At 37.9% G+C, this 23274-nt stretch overlaps 1 protein-coding gene across 1 annotated transcript; it reads right to left on the bottom strand.

The window, feature by feature from the left end:
• Nucleotides 1-14022: 14022 nt before the first annotated feature.
• LOC144450347 (homeobox protein SIX1-like) lies at nt 14023-16900 on the bottom strand. The gene is made up of 2 exons (XM_078140952.1): nt 16161-16900; nt 14023-15238 (listed from the first exon to the last, which is right to left on the bottom strand). The coding sequence occupies exons 1-2, from the start codon at nt 16712-16714 to the stop codon at nt 14902-14904; spliced, it is 891 nt and encodes a 296-aa protein (XP_077997078.1). The 5' UTR covers nt 16715-16900; the 3' UTR covers nt 14023-14901.
• Between the last annotated feature and the right edge of the window lie 6374 nt (nt 16901-23274).

The raw sequence follows: 23274 nt of genomic DNA, 5'->3' as shown, positions 1-23274 counted from the left end.
CAATTCATATATATATATATGGTATAATGTACCACCTAACAATACTACCTGTCAAATATGCGGACAAAATATTTTAGACTTTTTCATATTCATTAAATTCAAAATTAACCGAAACGGTAGATCCTACAGTGGAATTATTGTGAGCACAACATTTAGTAGACTGTAGCCAAGGTGACGACTCAGTAGATATAGAGATGAATATACCACAAATCGTGACAATATATAGCACAAAAAGTTTTAAAAAACAAAATTAAGTGAACAAAAAAAATATCTAAAATATAAAAAGAAATGAGGATGCGACTTTTGCGAAGGACTTGAATTTGCTGTTATATGTCTATTATGAATTAAAACCTACAAACTAATCAATCGGGTGAATCTAGCCGCCTAAAATGTATTACACCGGTTAAGTAACGGCTTGATCATGATATAACACATATTCAATCAGTTTTGGCGTCGGTTAAAACAAAAAATTTTCATTAGACTGTGCTAAAAATGCTTCACACTTTTACATGACTCTCTCCACTCAGAAAGCATTAATGTATGCAATACTTGTAACGTTTGTAGAGTCTAGACAAGAGAGGTGTGTTGGTAATAAAAGGAGGAGGCTTTGAATTGTGGCCGATTAAGATTGGAGTATCCTCTCATATAGTTGTAGTAACTAATGATGAGACAAGTTGACGAAGTGATCGCTAGAGAAGATATCACTTTGCAAACAGATGACCAGCTGCAAACAGATCAAACACCGTCTACTCACCTGAAACATCAAAACATTAGAGACGGTCGATTTACTTGTATTTGGAAGTTGTCAAAACAATAACTGTTCCTTTCAGTACAGAGCACCCGCTCTACTTCCTGGAGTTGTCAAATTCGACAGGGAATAGGGAATACTTGGGCCCTTGGATGAGTTTTCATTTTTCAATCACACGTTTTCAGAGGTTAATCGCTGTGTTTTTTTGCGCCTTGATAATGATCACTTCAAGCTCCTGCATTATTTCATTACTGTTAACACCTTTATTTGATATCTTTGATGGGATTAAAGTCGAAGGTCCGCAAAATTGGTCCGCAAGGTGCTTTAAGGACATTTGTCGAATCCCAGATGAAATGTCAACATTGAGAGGAGTCGAAAAACGAGTTTACTTGTGAGAGACTCGCAGAGAGATTGACTTCGTGCTCTTATGCTAATTACATTTCGTGTAAATGCGTTTTACCTTCAAGCGTTCAAAAATGACTAAATGTACACAGAAGGGTATCATATTATCGAAGGTCTGGTTTTCGATATTTTCTCTTTTTTATTAGAGTATTCGTCTGTTAGTAAGGTGCTTTACCTGATTTCAAAAAATCTGGGTGCATTTACTTTGTTTTATTCACGTGTTCACTTCTACGTTATACTACTATAATTCGAAGTCCTCTGCGATTAAAATACACATATGCATATTTTCCTTTAATCTATATATGGGAATTTATTTTTCTTGTTTCAAAGAACAAAGTTCATTGCAAAATTTGCGAAAACAGAATACTATTGCTATCTCCATGTCGTATCGCTAAATGATGTGAAGAGAGTGAAGAACACGACGGCTGTAAACAAGGCGAGGGTACGGTTGAGGTTATAAGCAGCTGGTAGTAAATGAACGCTGTGGGAGCATCATGTTATCATACATATTAAAACAACAGATAGAAAATTATTATCTATTACAGCCATTCCCTCTCGCCAGTAAATGTGAACCCGACGATGTTATACTAGAATCATCCGATACTGTTGACATAAGCCGTGCGCTCGCATCCTCTCAACACTTAGGGTAGCTCCTATCCTAAATTATCCTTCGTTTTGATCAAGCATTGATAATTTCTGAAAGTATAAGTTAAATTCGATAGTTTCTTGCCGAGGGGAAAACATGATAAGTTCGTTTGGCGGTAGTTTCATACATCCAACCGCCCATTCTTCTATTTCCAACACTAGAAGTAGCAAGTTATTGTCCCCTCCCTTAGTTACTTAATAACAACAAGGAAATGGAGCATCCTCCAATTTTACAATAAAATGCGCAAAAATTGTACTTTTTTGGAGAATTCTTTCTTTTTAAAGAAGTAAGAGTCCTATTTTTGTTCTCTCAAAAAAACGAGGATTTCAGATAGTTCTACGACCCCCCCCCCCCCAAAAAAAAGAGGAAATTCTGGCTGAATAGAGTCGTGTTAGTTCAAGTATTAAAAAAAGATGGCATGCGTATATCGGATTTCTGTTAATGGAAGGGAGGGCGGAGAAAATGGCATCGTCTCAAAAACCACGTCAAGGAACGTCAAAAGACAAGTTTCACACGAAACTCGTCTATTTTCTTACCTCGATAAATATTTCCTTAGAGATAAAAAACATGTCCAGACTCTTGACAAAAACTTTGTAATTATTTGAGCAAATTACAAGGTAAGTTTATGCACTTAACATTTTTTTTCAACTGAATATATTGACTCTGCGTGTTAACAACACAGAACACAGAACTTGAAAATCAGACAGGCAATTAAGCGCCATCGAAAAGTAACTTCATTAGAAGCAATTTACTTCCTAATAAAGATTTCTAAGGTATTTAAAGGGCATATTTTGTTCATTAATAACATGCGAACACAGCTGGGGGACTGGGTACGGGCTTAAAATTCACACTGCGTATCGTAGAAACAATTTGTCATTGGTTACAAACAGACCATACAGGCAGTCGACGTTGTCGGCGGCAGAATTGACGGTAGCCTTAAAAGTGCTGCAGTATTCTGTGTTCACCAATATTTCATTCAATTATGGAAACTGAATAGATTAGGCACAAATGGAACGCGAGTTTTTAAAAGCACAAATTACAACTCCAAAATTGACTAATATGCCCGCAGCTAAAGATGGCAAAATAATACGATTACGCGAGGGCCACGGCGTCGGGAAGTGCAAAGGAAAGCGAGCCGTTAACAATAACCTCTCTTTCCGATCGGCAGGGAGAGACCGAGCAATAGGGTCCATATTTAAAACTACATTACATTACATTAACAAATTCTCCAGAGACAGGTTACGATCTATGTCGAAATTTCAAGTGTTTAATAACCCCTAAATTCATACGTTACACTATTTTACAACGAATTTCAAACACTTTTTCCGCTGACGGAACTTACAATTGTCTTACACCAGAGATAGCTCAGAGAAAATGGCTATGTTATATATATAACTATGTCCTATTGAGATGAAAAAGCGACGTTCCCGTCCATTTTGAACGCATGTATGAAAAAACTTTGACAAGCTGTTCAATCGTTTCCCAGGGAACTTTCTGCATAGTAACAACATTATAGTTTCAGTGAAGCCATTTGAAAGCCCAGACATGTAGCTTAATTTCATTACTACTACGAGAAATTAAAGTGTTTTCTGCCCCAGACTCTTTTCTAATTTCCAACTTTCTCGTACCAAGAAGCCTCTTAAAACACGAGATAAACTCACAGGCCACGTTGAATTACACCTTTGGCCAGAAATTTGTAGTTTTTATTGAAATTATCGTTTATAAATATGCTAATTCATAGCCAGTACATTTACAGTGGATAACAAGAATGGTTAGTTTGAGTTCCGATGGGGTGGGGGTATTAAGTATGAGTGTACGGCACACAACAGGCCTTCTCGATTACCAGCTATAACCCTCTTTTTTCTGCTTCGTCAGTTCGCTCAACAGATAGTGTTGAATTTTACTAAATTATACATAACTGCAGGAATATCTTACGGTAAGACATATGTTACATTAACGTTACTTGCATAGCAAATGAGAAGTGAGTGATGTCACCAAATTCGCTCCATTTGCCCCCTTGACATGGGGTCCGGGCGATAGGCTGCGCTTTCGATTCTTAACCGATTTTTCGTGAGAAATCTGCCTTTCGAAATACCATTATGAAAGAAACAAAGACTTTGAGGTTCTTTTAGCCGATATTTCACCTCAGACATCGTGATAGCAACCGAAAATAAAACAGTAATGCCACACACACGGTGAAATGGCATCAGCACACCACCTCCGGCTTTCCTCTATTTTTTGAAGTATAGGCCTTCAAAAAGTAGAAATCCCCTTAACTCGCTTTTTGTTTGCTTACAACAACAAGCCCTCCTTTCCGTTCTCCATTCGAAGGGAGTTTTCTCGCCCAATCTCATTATTTTACCGCCATCGTGCCCCGGGGCAGCTCGACTCGACTGGCGTTAGGTACCCGGCAAGACACAAAGGAAGATGACTCAATGGTAAAATGCGGCCTTCGCCCAAACACACTGAACACTGGCATGTACATCTATATGTAGACAGGCTGGCTTAATGTACCACCGTTGCAGAGGTCTTATTTTTCTTTCCACCAAAACAAACGTCAGTTGAAGTGGACGGTAAGGAAACAAAGCCACTTCTAGGTGGAGACGTCGAATTGTAGCCGATCTCCGATTGACCTTCCTCGAAGGGACTCTTTTAGTTTCACCGTGACAAGCAAACAATCCACCATCTAAAATATGCGCGACTTCCTAAACTATACTTTTGTTTGCCCACTTTGTGTCGTGGTGCTTCATGGTTTTGTTTGACCGGCAAATAGATTACTGATCAAACATTGCTACCGAAATACACCCACTAACAAAGAGCAACAGTCATTTCTAACACCATGTTGGAAATAAAAGACAAAAATATAGCCAGATATATCATTTTTTCTATGAGTTAGGGTCATTGTTCTCTCTTCTACAAATATTTTGTTGGTCGTAAGCTTTGAGTTTAACTTGACTATTTTACGCATAGTAATGCCTTGAAGTGTCCAAACTAGCTATTTGAACACTACTTTTCTGTATTAATTCATTTGTTGAGCATGTCAACTGTTATGTTTTCATCATTATCCCAAAGGCTTCAGGTTGATGAGACAAAGGTGTAGTTAGGAGATAAAGATCTGTAGTCAAATCACTGGTACATTTCATCAAGATTGCATAGTCGCTGAAATAGCACAGATGAGCGAGACTAACGTTTTACAAGGACTCATTAGACCTGTCCATGGGGGGAAAGACTAACAATTCACCTAAACAGTTGCGAATTTCAGAAGGCCACTTTACTTTGTCTGTCTGTCTGTCTGTCTGTCTGTCTGTCTGTCTGTCTGCCGAATCTCCACAGACATACTTTCAAGAGGAACACGGAATAAACACAATAGCAGAAAGACGACTTTAGTCAAAATGAATGAAACAATAATCGTCGTCGTCGTCGTATATTATATATTTGGAGAGGAAAATATATGAATATAATTCTATTATAGACACTTTTTATTACATAGCTTGGTTTAAAAGAAAAATAAATGTGTGCAGCTTATTCCTTCACTTCTTATTTAGCATGTCTATACAATACCGAACCATCATGTTTGTTATGAAAATTTTCAAACATATAGTTATACGAGCTTTTTTATGCTACTTTTACAAGATTTATAATATTGAATATTTAGGGGAATATACAGTTCAAATGTGCCAAAATGTTATAGAATATATGCGTATCGTTTAAACTGATGTGCAGAGGGAGTGTTTTTGGCATATTGAAGAGGTTAATGGCTGATTCTCGATTTAAAATGCATACACGAAATATAGTACCCCAGTGTTCAAATGTCACCCCTGAACAAATTTCACCAGGTTGACAAACTCTAGTTAATACAATAAATTACTTTACTTGGTTCTGCGATGTGGTGGCAAACGGCAAAACTGAACAAAGGAGAATCGATTGAGGGCTTTAATGTGTTTAAACTACATGTTCAATTATACCATGCATAGAATACAGGCTGAACAATTTACCATTCTAGCAAAGCCTACTCACCCCAGCGTCTCGGTTTTTTTTGCTTTGATTTCCCCCAATTTTTTGGGATTTGAGTTCTTTCGCAATTCGCGACTGATTATCGAAGTCAGTTAGGGTAATTCCAGGCTATATTCAGACACTTTTTATCGATCCATCAGTGTCCGCCAGCCAAACGTTCCCGGTAACGAGAAATATTATGCGCCTTCCGTTTGTATATATTCTGAGAGCCGATAATCAATATGAGCTTCTTGTGCGAGACTTGCACTCCGTGTCCTGGCATGCCCTGGTGAATGCTATTAATAACACAGTAAACTTCATAATCTATACATTTTTTGCCTCTCTAATAAGCTAAAGACCCAGGTCTCCATATAGTTTTACAGAGCCAACTCCCCGTATTGTTTGCTCCTCCCTTAGTTGTAATCAAATAGGCGCGAATCATTTTTAGTCGGGTAGAGCAGACATTGAGTTTTCTAGGACCGTTATTACCATCACCAACACGAAAAATGACAATAAAGAAGATGACGTATATAAACTTCGTGATAATCTTTGCGTTAACCTTGTTAAGTATAATCTCTTTGAGACATTGCAAAATAATTGCCTATTGTTTTAAAAGAACAACGTTAACAGTCCGTCTTAAGTGGGTCTTGTTGGGTATCGAGTGACACAGCCACATTCTTCGATGACAGTTTTAAAACCTTGGCTCGCTCCTTTGGTATAGGTCTGGTGGTTCGATGAGACTTGCCTTGATGAGTTCAACATCTGCTGGTAATTTGTAATCCTCAGCGATGGGTGTTTGACCTCTGAGACGATCGAAGCCTCTCATACGAATAGAGAAACAAACACGACGTCAAACCGGGGTCGGATCAGCTGCAGCTAAGTTTTAAGACTCGTTTTGACCCCATCCTTCTATTTCAGAATCAACAAGTCTGAATTAAACATCGAAGAATGCGACTACCTTTAATTCATGTTTTATTGAAATTAAATTAGTAGGCGCTTTTGAAATCAAGTTGTCCCTGATCTTCAGCAATGTATATTTACTATGTAAAACCACTACAAGTTTTACAATGAAGGATAATTGGGTTTTTAGTCAAATACAACAATTGATATATTTTAGATCGCAAGCTTAGAACACGGAATTTCAACGAAAATAGGCATTTGTAATTTAAAATAAATGAACTAAACTGTGATTGCCATTACAGAGGTATTCTGATTCACACTAACTCAACTTACTGCTTGTTTTCAAATGGCATTCGCTGATATGAGAACCTCCATACAGTTGTGTTTTGATACATGGTGCTGAGCGAAAAAAAAACGACTTCCTTTTTGTTTTACAAATACAGAAAAGAGAAATATATTCGAAACTGTAAAAGTTTAACTATTTTTTGTCTTCCATTACACCTCCCTGTTTTATTTTCAACCAAGCAATTATGCTCGTTAACAATAATGTTTCTTTGGAGTCGGTATAGAGTAAATGTAGAAGGATATGCACGACGTGAAAACAAAGGGCTGCGGATGAAAGAGAGATGAAACCATGTTGAAGTAGAATATGTAATAATACATCAATTTTGACCTCTTTCAAATGAGAAAAAATGATTGACACTTCTACATTAGGTTGTGGCAAGTTGTAAATTCCACTCTTGCAAGTAACACGTGGTTTGATAGGTTGACCGTTATACTCATAGTGCATGTAACATTTGAAGATTAATATTTTACTTCCACACATGCAACTCAAACCAAGTTTCTTCGATGTTTGAATAAAATAAACACGTTCCTCTTACGGGAACTAAGAATAAAGCGACCACGATTTGTAACAAAATGTTAAGGATTAATTAATTCAAATATTCCCCTTTCAGATTTATTTAATCTGAACAATCTCCAAATTAATAGCGCGTGAAGTGAATGTAGGTATCATCGTTATAATATAATATAATATAATATAATATAATATAATATAATATAATATAATATAATATAATATAATATAATGCACGACAGAATTCGGCTCATGGTTCTACTGTTTTGTTTGTTCGCTAATATTAACATATTGATTCCATAAAATTAGTAGTAGTATTTAAAAGTAACAGGGACACCAACTAGAGTTCTAAATTTTAATCAGACAGGCCAAAAGTCAACTGTTTATAAAATAAATGATACTGATATTACTGAAGTTATTACAATGAACACAAACAGTTCCGAAACCCAGATATCTTAAACTCAATAATATACCATATTGTTTTGACATCGGTTCACTACAATATGGGACTATTTCCATACCTGGCAACCAGGGACATTTTCGTTGAGAAGTTTACTCAGTCCCTTCACTTGTTATAAACGCAAATATGCTGGAAAACGAAAATAGCGTTGCCAAATAGACAAACGAAAAATATACAAGGGTATTCCGTCCTTAGGACTACTAGTACTACTATGGAAAGCTCGCGCTGTATGTATTTTTATGTCCATCACGTTCAAGCGGGCTTCGAAACCTGCTTCCCAGGTGGTAGCCAATATTGAGGTGTAGTGTTTCACCGACAGAAAATGTTCAGTATGAGCTTACATAATCATCGAAACGATTAAACCGACTAACAAATTAATCAACAATTTCACTCACAGAAGGAAAGATAAGGAATGGCATTGGCGTTGAGAGTGTTGTAGATTTCAGTCACAATCGGGGAACGAGGAACACGAAAGAATACAACCAGAACTTGACTAATAAACATACATTGCACTGTCGAAGACTTTGGACTCAGAAAACTACGAAAGTCAATGCCAAACACTATTTTGAGCACCGCTTCTTTCGTATCAGTAACCTATGACTTTTCCATCCAAAGTTCATTTGAACACTCCGTCGCGAAATAACTGTAGAACATTTTTTTCTGTTTATGAAATTTGACGGTACAATACGACTTTATCAGATTGATTAAACTGAGACTTAATTTAAATTTCATAAGTTGGGATAAATATATGGTCAATGGTTAAAGCTGGGCGTACTTTCACCATTTGTTGGCAATGAAATTGTCTTTATGACTCTACATCACATGTAACTTGGTGAGTGAGTGAGTGAGTGAGTGAGTAAGCGAGCGAGCGAGTGAGTGAGTGAGTGAGTGAGTGAGTGAGTGAGCGAGTGAATGAGTGAATGAGTGAGCGAGTGAGCGAATGAATGAATGAATGAATGAATGAATGAATGAATGAATGAATGAATGAATGAATGAATGAATTGTGGAGTAAATTTATATTTGGTGTATTTCCCACCATGGAAAATGAAAACAAAATAAATGAAGTTGAATTATTAAACATATGACAGATCGGAATCCCTTTCTTATTAAATAAAAGTCCCGAGACAAATTTCAACAAAAATATATACAATGTATATCAAAATATACGAGTGGAGTTCAATATAGTTCATCCCTCAACGCAGCCAAATTAAAACAAAATGTTTGGGTTTCTTATTTTTACGTGATTGGGGATCCCTGTTAAAGGTTAAAACACAAGGCCGAAGCTAACGGTAGATCGTGCTGTTAGTGCATTTGTAAATGTTTCATGAAAGCGAAAGGTACATGTCTATGTTGCATCCCAAAGTATATGTACTATATGAACACGGGTAGAATTGAGAAACAACAGTTATACGTGTCTACGCATAATAACAATGCATAACATGACTAATTAGTACATTTAATTTAAATGTTTTAAAACAATATGGGTAATTAATTCATCATCCATATGGAGATGAAGAACGTGATATTATAGTGCAAACCTTTGTGCTCTTGTGGAAGAAGGGTAATGTTATGTTTTGACCTTGTCTTACGATGCTGATATTGTCGGCACCCGATGTTGACGTAGAACGAAAAGTAAACTGAAGTGCGTGTGTATGTGTTCATTTCATTCGTATACGAATCACAAAACGAAATGGGGTCCCTCTGAAATGTACTTTTTAGTTGTCCGACGAAGGAACAAAAAGTGAACTGTCTTTTGTTGTGAAACATTAAATATTGACTCGAGAATTAAAAGTCTTATTGTTTTATTGTCCCCATTCGTTAGGTCGTTGTCGCTGTCTGCCAGAGAGTCAACACATACGCCGGCAACCTGCACGACTTCCAATTTTCATAAGCTCTGTGACTGTATTTTGATTTCCGGCACGAAAAAGGGTTTTTAGATAGGGGAAAAGGCGAAGCTAGCTACAAAATTCAATGTGTTACACGCGAGCGCCGAGGCAAATACATACCCCGCGAGCTTAGATATGAAGAGGTTTGATATGCCGTTCGATGATGACTAAAGAGCATCTACCTGACAAATATTTAAAGATACCACTCGAAAATTGTCCAAAAGTCACGTTTCTTTGGTTTTTAGAAAATGTATAAGCTGGGTGAGACATGAGTTTGCAAGTCAAATGTATTGAACTGTGTAGTGGTAATGCATACGGTGACTGCAACTCAATCTGTCTGTATAAATGTACGGGACTGGTTGAGTTGCATCTACATATTTTCTTGTTCAATATCCGTGTACATATACATATGCCAAAGAAACAGAGAATACGCCGTCAAGCTATGTATACACTAGATCTACTCCATGAATGGAGGTATCGTTGTAAGCTATGTGTAATCGAACACAGGCAAATCCTGCTGTTTTACAACATCTTTGTACAGCGTGAGTTATCTTCGATTCACGGAGAATAATTTTCATGGAAGGATACACAGGGCGACAGTACTTATCCATTCCATGCCACAATCACACTCGCTGAAGAATCCTAAAGTTCAGGCTTGTAAACAACTCGCGAATTATCAACGAATCTTCGCGACGAAATAACACATTCTAAAGCCGGATATCCTCCCTCCATTGTGATTGATGCAACGACATTTTAACACGACAAAAATTTCGAATTCAAATAATTTGTATTGTTTACTAAGATATTAATTTGATATCTCTAATTGATATCAATCATATTACAGTGGCTATAATGAATGCAATACTTGTTCAGCTTGTTGAGTCTAGTTAGGCCGGCGACTCTGATCTCGGCAATCATTTAATTCTCCGCTACGCAGTGGGCACATTTCTACTGCTCCCTGGACAAATCATGTTATCGCTGTTGTTAAAAATTTATCACACAATCTTGGCTATAGAAAAGTGAAATTGAGCGTACCCTTTTTCTCTACTCAATTCTCTGAACAAACGTTTTGAAGGACTTCTAAGTTACTTTACTTTTCCCCTTAGAAGATACTTTACAAAATATAGATGCAGAACCAAAACAAAATAATAACATAACCAGTTTGGCATATCTACTGATCATTTAAATACACTTCACAAGAGAAGCAATTAAAGCCTCATAGTACTTGTGATAACGATAAATTCAAGGAAGTCTGCGTATTTTAAAGGATTTTAATTGCTACACGATTTGAGGAGCAAGACGGTTCCCGCCTTAAGAACACACATGTTACCGTCATCCTATTGTTCATCAATTAAAACATAACCCCCACCAACAAGACTTCTAGAGTAAACCAATTTTCTGCTTAACCGAACTTAGAGATGGCGGTCTGTTTTTTACTATATTTATCATTCTTTATTTAAGAAAAACAGATTGTTCTTCGACACTCAGACGGTCAGACTACAGACGAAAATCCGGGGGGATATGGCTCGTTTTTTCGCCACATTAGCGACGTAGTCAGTTCGAATTAAACGTGGATTAAGCTCTTGCCACACACAGTTGACTTCCTTTGTGTACAGTACAATCGTCCTAACTGGGCAGTTGTAGTAATGCGAATTTAATATGGAGTCGCTCCTCTACTTCGCCATCACTCAAACCAATAATGATCTGGCGAGTTAATAGCCGATCTATATGACGGAAGGATACTCAAATATTACCAAAAAAGCAAAACAGTAAAAATTGGATTTTTGATTTTTAAATTTTTCTCGCGATAAAAGTCAATTGAATCACTGTTATTTCGTGGTTATATTTTTTGAAGTACACTCTATATCATGATACAGTTGCATGTATGTACAGTTTATAGTATTGGGAACACAACAAACGTAAAGCGGTCCGGATAACCACCGCCATCTTTAACAACTAGTAACACACCAGAGACCCGTTAGTCAACGGTGTCCTGTTGCTTCCGAATACTCTTAAGCTAGAAATAATGATGAAACTTCAGATGACTATAGTTTCCTCAGTGGACCTTGTTTAAGAACGGAACGTCTGCGCCCCAAAACTTCAGCGACAAACCCGCTCTTTTGTTTGCCTGTATAAAAGCTGACCTCCGTCACATAGATTGCATTCAGCCGTATACAAAGGAGAAACACCCGAAAACGACATGTGCGCCATAATATGAAAGATGGGTAACAGAAAGCCAAGACTCGCACTGTTAATTTTCACTATTTAGTACTTGCATAGGAGGAGGGGCAATTGAAAATGAGCAAATGGACACACAGAAGGAAAGTCATCCTGCTCCTTTCTAGCGAAAATAAAGAATTGGTTAAAGCAATAACCTCGACTACAATACCACCACAACTCTACTCTACAATGTATTCATAAATGTTTTTCTAGGAAATGATCGCGAGGTAAGACATAACTGGTTTCCTCATTTCTTAACCTCTTAAAACAATTCCAATACTTGAACTTTTTTAAAGGTTAACTCATAGGCAGCATTGGTAAATGTTCTCGGGGTGTTTTCACACAAGAACAAATTAAAAATCACTTTGTTTCCTACTCCCTCTCGTGCAGTTACGACATCACATTGTACTTGCACCAATTTCGCGTTGAAACCATTTGGTTAAAGTATTTTCGACATCTAACATCGCGTTCAAATGGGCTAATTTTGGGTTTAATGTCAAAGCAATTTTCCCGGTGAAAGAGAAAGTGGTCACATGGCTGCGAGTTAGTTGTAGCGGAGCATGAACAGAGAGGCACACAGTGCAGCGCTGTAACTTCTCATCGCATTCGTTGACACATACACACAAGTGTACTCAATCCATGGTTTGTTTGGAAAGGGTACAAGCCTTAAAGACGGCATTCCAAGGGCAAACAAAGCTCAATAAGACAGCGAATGCTTCGAATAAAGTGTGAATTTTAGGCTGAGTCGATTGGGGTCAGCACTTACTGTTCACTTTGGCTAGAGCGTAAAAATATTGGCCCGAGCTGATGCTAGACGGGTGGTAAAAAACAGCGAATTTGAAAGCAGAACGGCATGTTTGATTCACACGAAATCCCTGTCTCCAATGGACACCACTGGAGGCAATATCTGTTAATTGAAAATACATGTTGCTTAAATGATTATTTTAAGAGAAAAATATACGCTTTGTTTCACTGTTTTTAAAAAGCCAGACTTTATCAGCCTGTGTTTGGTGTTTCTAAAACAAGCATACGTCTTGTTTGTTTTAAAAGGTGACTGCAATTGACGAACAGTAGTATCGGAATATATTCGTCGAATATAACGGTCTTTATTGCGAATCCGAGCTATAGATGTCTAGCAGAATTTTTTCTGTGGATTTTAGCGTATTTATAATTATATAAATGGAAACAGCTGGCACGCTGTCTTAAGAACTCTGTCGTTAGGTTAAGTATTTTATCAGCGCAAGTGATTTTCCCTCTCGTAGTGCGATAACAGGAAATCAAAGGTATATATTACGTAAAATATATCAAAATATACTAATACCATTGAATTAGTTCCAGAAAGGTATTTTACAAAATTTTAATTCTGGGTTGAAATTTTATTATTTTGACAGCAAATCTCTTATGCAGGCGTGTTCAATTTTAGCAGAATTATTAGGCTGTGAAGGAAAAGCGTGGTGGAGAGCTATAAATAAGGAAGCCCCATATATGACCCGAAGAGCACTTAACGTATATGCCACTCCAGCACGCACGTCAAACGAATGCTTATCCACAAAATAACATTATTTGAAGTCTGTTTTCTCCGGATGTTAAATGACAGTTTTCGTTTATGCAAAGAAATTTATTCAAACCCGTACAGCACACGCCGTTATCTTTCCGTATCGCCGGTGCTGACATATTTATCTGTGTTTTGCAAAATATTTTTCTGGTGGCGTTGTTAGTCATATCTGGGGCCACGCAATTACAGAGATATATCGTTCTGAATGAAAAGTACAAATCATAATCAAAACAGTTGGCAAATGTCAAAAATTTATGAGACTGAAGCCCGATATAATCTCTATTCTCCCCTCACAAATAGCTAATATCCTCGAGTCTTAAGACAAAGCAAACGACACCAATGTATTAATACGACTGTAGCGATGAAAATCTTTATTTTATGTAAGATGGTTTTCAGTGACTTTTTTAACATGAGAGTTTTTTGGCAATGCAAGCGAGAAATGATTATGCTCTGAGCACTTGAACAGTCCATTCGGCTGACTTTAAAAATAACATATATATATACTTTTAAATTTCTTCAGAAATATATTTTATATAAATGACAAATTTGCAAAAGAAGGTACACAGTTCTTTTTTCTTGGTCGACTTACAGCCCAGTGACAGCTACTACACAAAATAGATAATACTAAACCTTAATTCAGTCTGCAACATAAATTGTGAAGGAGGAATTCTCTATTGAATAAGATACAGCTTAAAGCAAGTTTACATCAGCATACTGTTGGACTAGAAACATGCTGATGATGTTGTGAGAGTTTTTGGACACCTGAACATGATGTGAAAAATAAAAAAATTGTACTTTTGTTTGTGATACAAATAGGATAGTAAGTTTATACAGCATACCATGCAAGAGACATCGAAGGAGAGTTCCGTTTTTCAAACGGACAGCACACGTCAAATGAAAGGATTTTTTCACAATGATATCCGATAAAGTATATACCTTGTACTCCTTCCAGAGAATTCTTAAGAAACAATCATGCAAGAAGTATCTTGACCGTCGTTAAACGTTCAACTTGTATTCCAACTGTTAACCAATGCACGACATTGATATAATTACCAAATGGTATACAATCTTGGAACAACTTTTGTACTCAGAACACTTACATGATGATGTTGATGTTGTTGCGGTTTCATGTTGGTGGTTAGGATGACGAGTTCTTGGAATACATTTAGAAAGTCAAGTACTTGAGATCGGTGGTCTTGGTAATGGTGTTGGCGGTGGGTGTCGAACAAAAAAATCTACGAACCAAGGTCTACTAAGTTACCGTTCATACTAGTCAATAGTGTTGGCTGGAGTGAGTTGTGTTGGTGGTGTAAAATATCGGTGTTGACTGCTATAGCAGAAGGTGGTGCCGGTGCGCTCGTAAGGCTGGTCATTGTTGGTATGACTAACGCTGATTTTTGGAGGTCAGCTAACACACTAATATTCGTTTGTGAGTTCGTATCTGACTCTGTAGCTGGCTCACTTGTGTCGCTTATGCTCTGATTTAGAACAGTTTTCGCATCTTCGAGTTCGGAGGTGTCCGTATCGAGCGATTTCTTGTCGCCTAATTTATCGTTTGGATCTCGTCCCTCTCTGTGAATATAAAGAAGTAAACAGACGAACAGATAAGTGACAGAAAATATCACACGTGTTGTGGCAATTCTTGGTTTGTGTAACAATATAAGGGAGAGGTCAACAAAGCTCTGTAACCCTTTCCTGCCAATGTAATCTCAAGTTGTCCGTTCCTACACTACGCGTGCATGTCCTAGCAAAAGGAAACGTGCCTTTGAGGAATTTCCAATCAAAGTGTGGTGGCTGCATGTGTAAAGTTTCTGAATATTTCTATAACAGTAACATTCACTTTCAAGTACTATTATCTGTCAAAAAACAAACCTCATATTGTTCAGGACAGGCTAAAATAGTTGATGTTACAAGGCATTATATATATGTACATGCAGCAGGATGAGAGAACGCTTACCAAGATGGCGACTGTTCACCCATCGAAAGTGTCCTTAACGCAGTGTTTACATTGTTAAAATTGGAAATCTAGGCTAAATTTCCACGTTTTCTAAGCTCTGTATTTTGCTAATGGCCAAGTAAACATTAGTATTGATACTGGAATTGACAAGTCGCAGCATTGAGACCACAGTATTTTAACTGTGTGATCTACATAACGGCCTGACTTACTACAACAAAATCGGACAGGCAATACAGTTCAATTTGAAGCTGACGGTCTGTATATAGATTATACGATGGAAGTATTTTGGTATAGGTACCAGGCAAGGTCTTTCCGTTGACCGCTAAATAACTGTTTGTAAACTCTTGATTCGTTTTGACGTTGTTTGAGGTAGGTGGTCATTTTCTATGCTTTTGAATCGTTGAAAATTTGGGGTAACCCTTTTCGCGATGAATGAATGAATGAATGAATGAATGAATGACTGTATCGTTGTCGTATTAAATCCTGCCCCTATGTGTATGAATGTATACATATGTAGTAATGACGTTTCGGGCTTACCTCTCTTTCGCCTCCGCTGCCCTGTCTCGTTGCCTCCTATTCTTAAACCAGTTACTGACTTGTGTGGTTGTCAAACCGGTACCTTCGGCCAGCTCTCGTTTCTCTCTTGGCGAAGGATAGGGGTTGTGAGCATACCACTCCCGAAGGATACCTCGGGACTTTTCTTTGAAGCAATAGCTCGTCTCCTCGCCGTCCCAAATTGTACGGGGAAGCGGGAACTTTCTGCGTACGCGGTATTTTCCAACGGCTCCGAGAGGCCTTCCGCGGAGCTTTTCGGCTTCGATGTAGTGGGCCTTCAACCAGAGTGCTTGTAGTTTAGGATGGTTTTGCATCGAAAAATTGTTACTCTCTAAGAGCTTGTATAACTCACGGAAGTTCCCTCGATGAAACGCTACAATAGCTTTCGCTTTGAGCACACTCTCATTTTTATGTAAATGTTCGCAAGCTGGTAGCGACCATAAGAATCGACCAAGTCGTTCTATATTGCCGGATTGTTGGAGAACCTCGCAAACACAGGCAACTTGCTCCTGTGTGAAACCGAACGACGGCAGCATTGTCAATGTTCTGTGTCTCAAACCAGGACAGTACACAATATACACAGAGTAACTGTCACTGCTTCCTGGCTACTACAACTTTACCGCGTGACGCACTCACTTTCACTCACTGGCTAAGAGTGGTACCTCTCAAACACACATATAATATGTCTGGCGAAGAGAAGCAACAGTGCAAACAAGCCAACGTGTGGGGTTGCCACTTTGTGACATTATTATTTTAACGCGACATTAATAGCCAGTATGTGGCCTCTGATTGGTCGACTGCTTCGCCACGGATATATAGATATTCATACAATAGTTTGTCGAATTATTTGCCATGGTAACAGTGTCAATCAATGAAACTCGATCTAGGGTGAGGTGTCAACAGAGTATTAAAGTTAGACATTGGCCAAGGCTATAGCTGATTTCAGCACCATCCCATCGCCTTCTCCCCTTACAGTAGACCGATGAGTACTCCACACTGATGCTAATTGAGGAAAACAGATAAAATAATTGAAAATAGCTGGTTGGTGTAGCATCGGTCACCTTGTCTTATACATCATGTCATGTGGCAAACTTGTATTCTTTTTTTCTTGGCCATATAATATTTAATCTCAATTCCATGCAAATCAAATATTTCAGAAGTCTGCTATAGATGCATGTAGGCCATAAGTGACTTCACAATATCGAATACTGGAAAAAAATTTCTCCGACCGCATTTGGTTCTCGTTGAAGGGGTCGGCTATGGTGATTGGAAAACGAGCTCGCATGGCTGGTTGGGAAATATGAGTAAGGGGCAACTCCCACGATGGACGATGCAGATAAACATAGCCAGGGGCCCAGTCACAACTGGAGAACATGTTAGCAGAGACAATATTTGACAGGTACACTGCATCTAAGGCATTGTCGGAATGTCTGCTCTCTTCTGTTCATTTTGACTTGCTCTATTGACACAACAGCTGTAGTTGCCAAGGACCAATGAGAGGAAGCGAAGGTTCCATTAGAAAGTATTGAATATCGCCCTTCTTGATGAAGGTCAGTTGTGAGTACACCCTCAGCTTCGCCATTTGCCCCCCTCGCGCGTAGCTCCTCCTACTCTGACCATTGCGATCTACTTGCATAGAGTATCCTATTTCCGACGTTGAAGTCTGATATGTTGATTGTTTTTCTTGGCTTTGTCCGCCTCTTATTCGCATACTTTACTAGTGCAAACCAGACGGGATTGATATTCAGAAAACTTTATACCGAAGGAGTTATTGGCCATTAAAATGTACAGGCATTCAACTCAAATAGCTGACTTCCACCCTCCCCGGCCTTTCCGTATTCCGTGTCTGTTTTATTATGACACTTCCAGACATTAAACGATGATACGGTTTCACACGTCACCCAGTTGTACAGACAAATGTATATTGGCATCCTCTCTAACAGCTGAAAAAACAAACCCCGAATTTTTTTTGGGCCTGCTCCACCGTCTGGAGAATTGTGACCCACATCATCACCCCTGCGGACTTCACCAAAGGGCACAGTACCACGAATGACTTTTAACCTTATAGGGAAGGTTCGTAGTATTTCTCTTCTTCTTTTTTTAATTTTGGTGATAAACAATTTTTGAACACCAATATTGTGTGATTTCATCGGGTGAGCCACTTTTTTTTTTACATGAGGAGTGTGTCTGTGTATGCACGGGCCATTATCAGTGGTTGTTAATTCATATAAATTATTTAATAACAGTTACAGTGTAACCATTGGTGATCAGTATGAGGGTAGATATGCTTCCGACGGGGGCTTGTTTACATGTCATTCAAACAACAATTGAGCTGTCCTTTATCCAGTAATTTAGAAGTAATTACACTAGACTGTCCAATCCGCCTTTGTTGTCCGCATCGAGCAAGTAAATCTACATATTTATTTTGTGTTTGTGAGATTGTTCATACCGGTTTGCATACGGGTGACAGTTTTTGTTTCCCAGTTGGTACAACTAATCTTTAAGTAATTATAGCCTAGTTATTAATGAGGTGGTAAGCACACTCTGTCTATTGTCACTGGCCCGTGTACTTGTGGCTACCGTGCCTTATCGGAGAATGCAGACAGCTCAATATTGACTCATGTAACCAGACGATCCTAGTATGCTACAATGACCAAACCGTTGTGCCCTGTAGATAAAGAAACAGTAGAAAAGTAACAACTTAATTGAATTTGAACACCAGTTATCATTTTTTTTTCAGAATGGATAAACAAACACATAGATAGATAGATAGATAGATAGATAGATAGATAGATAGATAGATAGATAGATAGATAGATAGATAGATAGATAGATAGATAGATAGATAGATAGATAGATAGATGGATGGATAGATAGATAGATATATAGGTAGGTAGGTAGGTAGGTAGGTAGGTAGGTAGGTAGGTAGGTAGGTAGATAGATAGATAGATAGATAGATAGATAGGTAGGTAGGTAGGTAGGTAGGTAGGTAGGTAGATAGATAGATAGATAGATAGATAGATGTGATAGATAAATACATACACACTGCATTGTTTTGTTTTTACTTGTTTTATCAACTGTAGTTTTGATTCATATTGTATGTATGTATGTATGTATGAATGATGTATGTATGTATGTATGTATGTATGTATGTATGTGTGTATGTATGTATGTATGTATGTACGTACGTACGTACGTATGTATGTATGTATGTATGTGTGTATGTATGTATGTATGTATGTATGTACGTATGTATGTATGTATGTATGTATGTATGTATGTATGTATGTATGTATGTATGTCTATCCATCCATCAACTCATCCGTCAATCCATTTATTTATTTATCTGTCTGTCTGTCTGTCTGTCTGTCTGTCTGTCTGCCTGTCTGTCTATTTATCTATTTATCTATTTATTTATCTATCTATCTATCTATCTATCTATCTATCTACTAGTATCTATCTATCTATCTATCTACTTACCTACCTATCTATCTGTTTGTTTATCTATGTTTGCATCTAGTTATTAACTTTCTATACCTATACATATATATATATATATGTATGTATGTGTGTGTGTGTGTGTGTGTGTGTGTGTGTGTGTGTGTGTGTGTGTGTGTGTGTGTATTGCTGTGTATTCCTTTGTGCATATAAATGTATGATTGGTGTTGTGTAGTCTAGAATTCTAAACTGGTCCAGTACATTACATTACGTTTTAAAAACTTCATTCCCAATATTCAGTTGTACTGTACCAGTTCAGAATTCTAGACTAGGTGTTGTGTCATCTACCAGTGTGCTGCTAGTGCGTGCTTGTGTTTCTATGTTTTATTTGGTACTTGATTCAGTGCAGAAATATTTGCGTCAGAGACTATACAACATTTATTACACAAAGGACGATTTACCCAGCAGTGAAATCATCTTAAAAGCCTCATTATAAGAACACTAGTCTTGAATGAGCTCGGAAAGTCAACATTGAGCATACAACAAAAGGACTGGTCATTGGAGCAGTAAAGTGCACGGTGCGGATCGTTGGAGTGGAAGGGCCTACCGCGTTGAAATAAAACGTCAAAGAAGTTGTATCTTCGAGCATCTCCGGAGAGCTGATGTCTACATTCACAAAATTTGAAAATGTCTTATAATACAGAAGGGTAGGTATATTGTCGACGAGTTCGTTTTTTCACATGTTTTAGGAAGTCTTTTCAGGTTTTGAAAGGATAACAACACCGGTATCAAGCAAAGGTGTTTTGAGTTTAAACGACACACATGTATTTATCTACAAGTACTCAAATAGGAACTTACTCCGTTGGTAGTGATGCACGACGTTGACGAAGAAAATCAGATGTCGCGTCTCAAGGTGACAGTCGTTTCCGGACAAAAGATTGCCAATCATAGACAAACATTGGATAAATTAGTACCAGAGTGACCGAGATATCGCAGGAAAAGTGCAAAGAAAGTGTTGCAGCGGATTTCCCAGTGTGTGGGGTCGAATGGGGCACACGAACTCCTTGCAAATACTGTACGGGCGGCGGAGTGCATTAGTTCCATAGGGATGGGTCTTTTGAAATTCCCGGTCAGCTTGCAGTGCAGCAGAGCATACAGGTCACTCCTTCCATTTCAACTTTCCCTCCAGCCAAAAAGCAACTCATTTTTTTATCAACAGCAAAGCCACCCTAGTTGTTGGCACGTTGAACAAGTGTGTGTTCAACAGATAGCATCTGACCGGTCATCTGCAGCGGGGGAAAAGATCGGCAATGTATGCGTATGAAGTTCTATAACTGCACTCTGTTTTATTGACACGAACCTCCCCACTACAATGGGGAGCAATGGTCCCGTCTTTAATCCAATTGTTATTGACTAGAAAGTGAATAGGTATCGAATTACCCTTAATGACTCCACCATATTTCTTAAACCTCCTACTTCAATCTGAGAAGCAAGAGGGCTGACCTAGATCAAACAAATTAACTCACGCCGTGAAACACTGAACTCGTTGTCAGGCTTCACATTTTCATAACGTTGCTGACGAGACGTTGAGGTATTCCAAAATTTTCCACCATGGGAAATAAAGAATGTGTCTTAGCTGATGAGTGTATGGTGAATACAGACATCAATCTGTTCATTTATTTATATTTTACCCTGTAGTGACATTGATTCCATTCGATATAATCTTTTACGTAGACATTTTATCGTCTTTTATATCTTCAATCGAAAAATACGGGGTTTTCCAGGGGAAAATTGTCTTGAAAACGATGGCGAGCCCGTGCTGTGTCACCTTTTGTATTGGGTACTCTTGGTGACAATCTCAAGTGGTTATATATGATAAATAGTTATACCAGTTGATGAAATTCGATTGTCTATAGCTATCCCTATAAATGTGAATCAGGCGGTTGTGCTGTTGATTTCGTTCACCCCTCTGAGCAATAAAAACAGTTCATGTAAAAGGGACGAACGTTTTCGTCAGTATAGAACCAAAGCGACAGAAAAAATAACTTCGGCACCAAAAACGGAATGCCTTCAGAATCTTTTCGCTATATATCGTTGACAATAAAACAATTTTTTGGATCAGTTTTGCCTTGGATTCGAGCATATGAATTATTCCTCTTGCGATGAATTATCGATAACAAAAGACTCGAAGATTTGAGAACATCACGAACCATTTATTCCTGGAGACGCCTTCATGAAAAAAGCTAAGAGCGTATTTCCATTGACAGCAAAATGTCTTATCGTAATGTATTACGTTTAAAGTATATCTACCGTAAAATAGATATCAAGAATCCACACATATAGAGCCGGTTTTTTAAAAAATGTTATTGAATATTGTATTTGGTTTCAGTAATATGCATTTATATCGTATCTATGTAATACATATACGTCTCAATGTTTCTTCATTGCAGTAGTCTACGATTCCGTCTGTCTTCGTCTGATGTGTCCTTCTAATTCGATTTCTTCAATTCTATAACATTCTATTATAATCTATTCTATTCTATTCTATTCTATCTCATTACATACTTAAGTATTTCATTTCAGTGACGCTGGAAATAGTGACAGATGCGACAGCTTGCTCATATTAATTAGACATGTCGATAGCATATAAGCGAAAGGATGTCATTATGTTTGAGTCCGTGGGATACAATATTCTCATGAATAATATCAGCGACTTGATGAAAGCGGAAAGTACTATATTAATGAGATCGCTACTGGCTACAAATTGATAAAAGATCTGTAAGTCTCCACGCGAAAAGCATCATGGGATTCTCTTAGCCTTTTGCTCGATTGGCAAATGCTTGCAATAATTCACGCAGCAAAGAGAAGCTTCAGTCACGGAATCGACCTGTTTAGGCAATGTCCAATCGTAGACAAGATGTAAAACTACACGGACAACTTTCAGCTATCCTATTAATACCAATTGGTGCCATAGTACTAGATATTGGTCAAAATCACGTGACGAAATCCCTCCATTTGTGGAAATGGTGTCGGAAAGCCGACATATTATACGTCATTCGAAACCAATCTTTATAAAATTACTTGTTTCTATGGCGACCCTGATTGACACATTCGACAGTTATAGTTTTAACCTATAGTATGGCGGAACTTTTTGCACCGAAGACGTCAAAATCACCGAAAACGTTTCTATACTAGTATGTTTACGCATTGGTAGATTCGGAATGCTGGCAAATAATATTAAGAATGCGGTGAGACGAAGTCACCAGGTGAGGTTGGTAAATAAACAAACTCTCCCATTATTATAGACATGATTCAAACACGTGCTGTGTTTAATGTGGCGTTGTGTTGACACACGTTGCATTGTGGACAATGTCAGTGTAAGGTGAGCTGTTCAATTGTGTAATGTAGTAATATCTGGTCAGTTTGTGGTCCAGAGTAGTACAGTCACAGGCATAGTATTGCATTGTTGCGTCTGTGTATTTACATTGCAAAATATTACAATATATTGATTTTTCTTTTACAAATCTCAGTGTAATATTTGATATTGCATTGTATTTTACAGTAATGTTTGTCATAACATGTGTATCGTGTTGCATTGTACAGTATTGCAGTACATTGTATTGAAGTGTAGTAAAGTGCAGTGTATTGTACTTGCATT

This window comes from Glandiceps talaboti, chromosome 2 (assembly GCF_964340395.1).
Source record: "Glandiceps talaboti chromosome 2, keGlaTala1.1, whole genome shotgun sequence".
In the NCBI taxonomy this organism is placed as follows: Eukaryota; Metazoa; Hemichordata; class Enteropneusta; family Spengelidae; genus Glandiceps; species Glandiceps talaboti.
The sequence above is the reverse complement of the archived record's forward strand: the minus strand, read 5'-3'. Positions and strand labels throughout refer to the sequence as shown.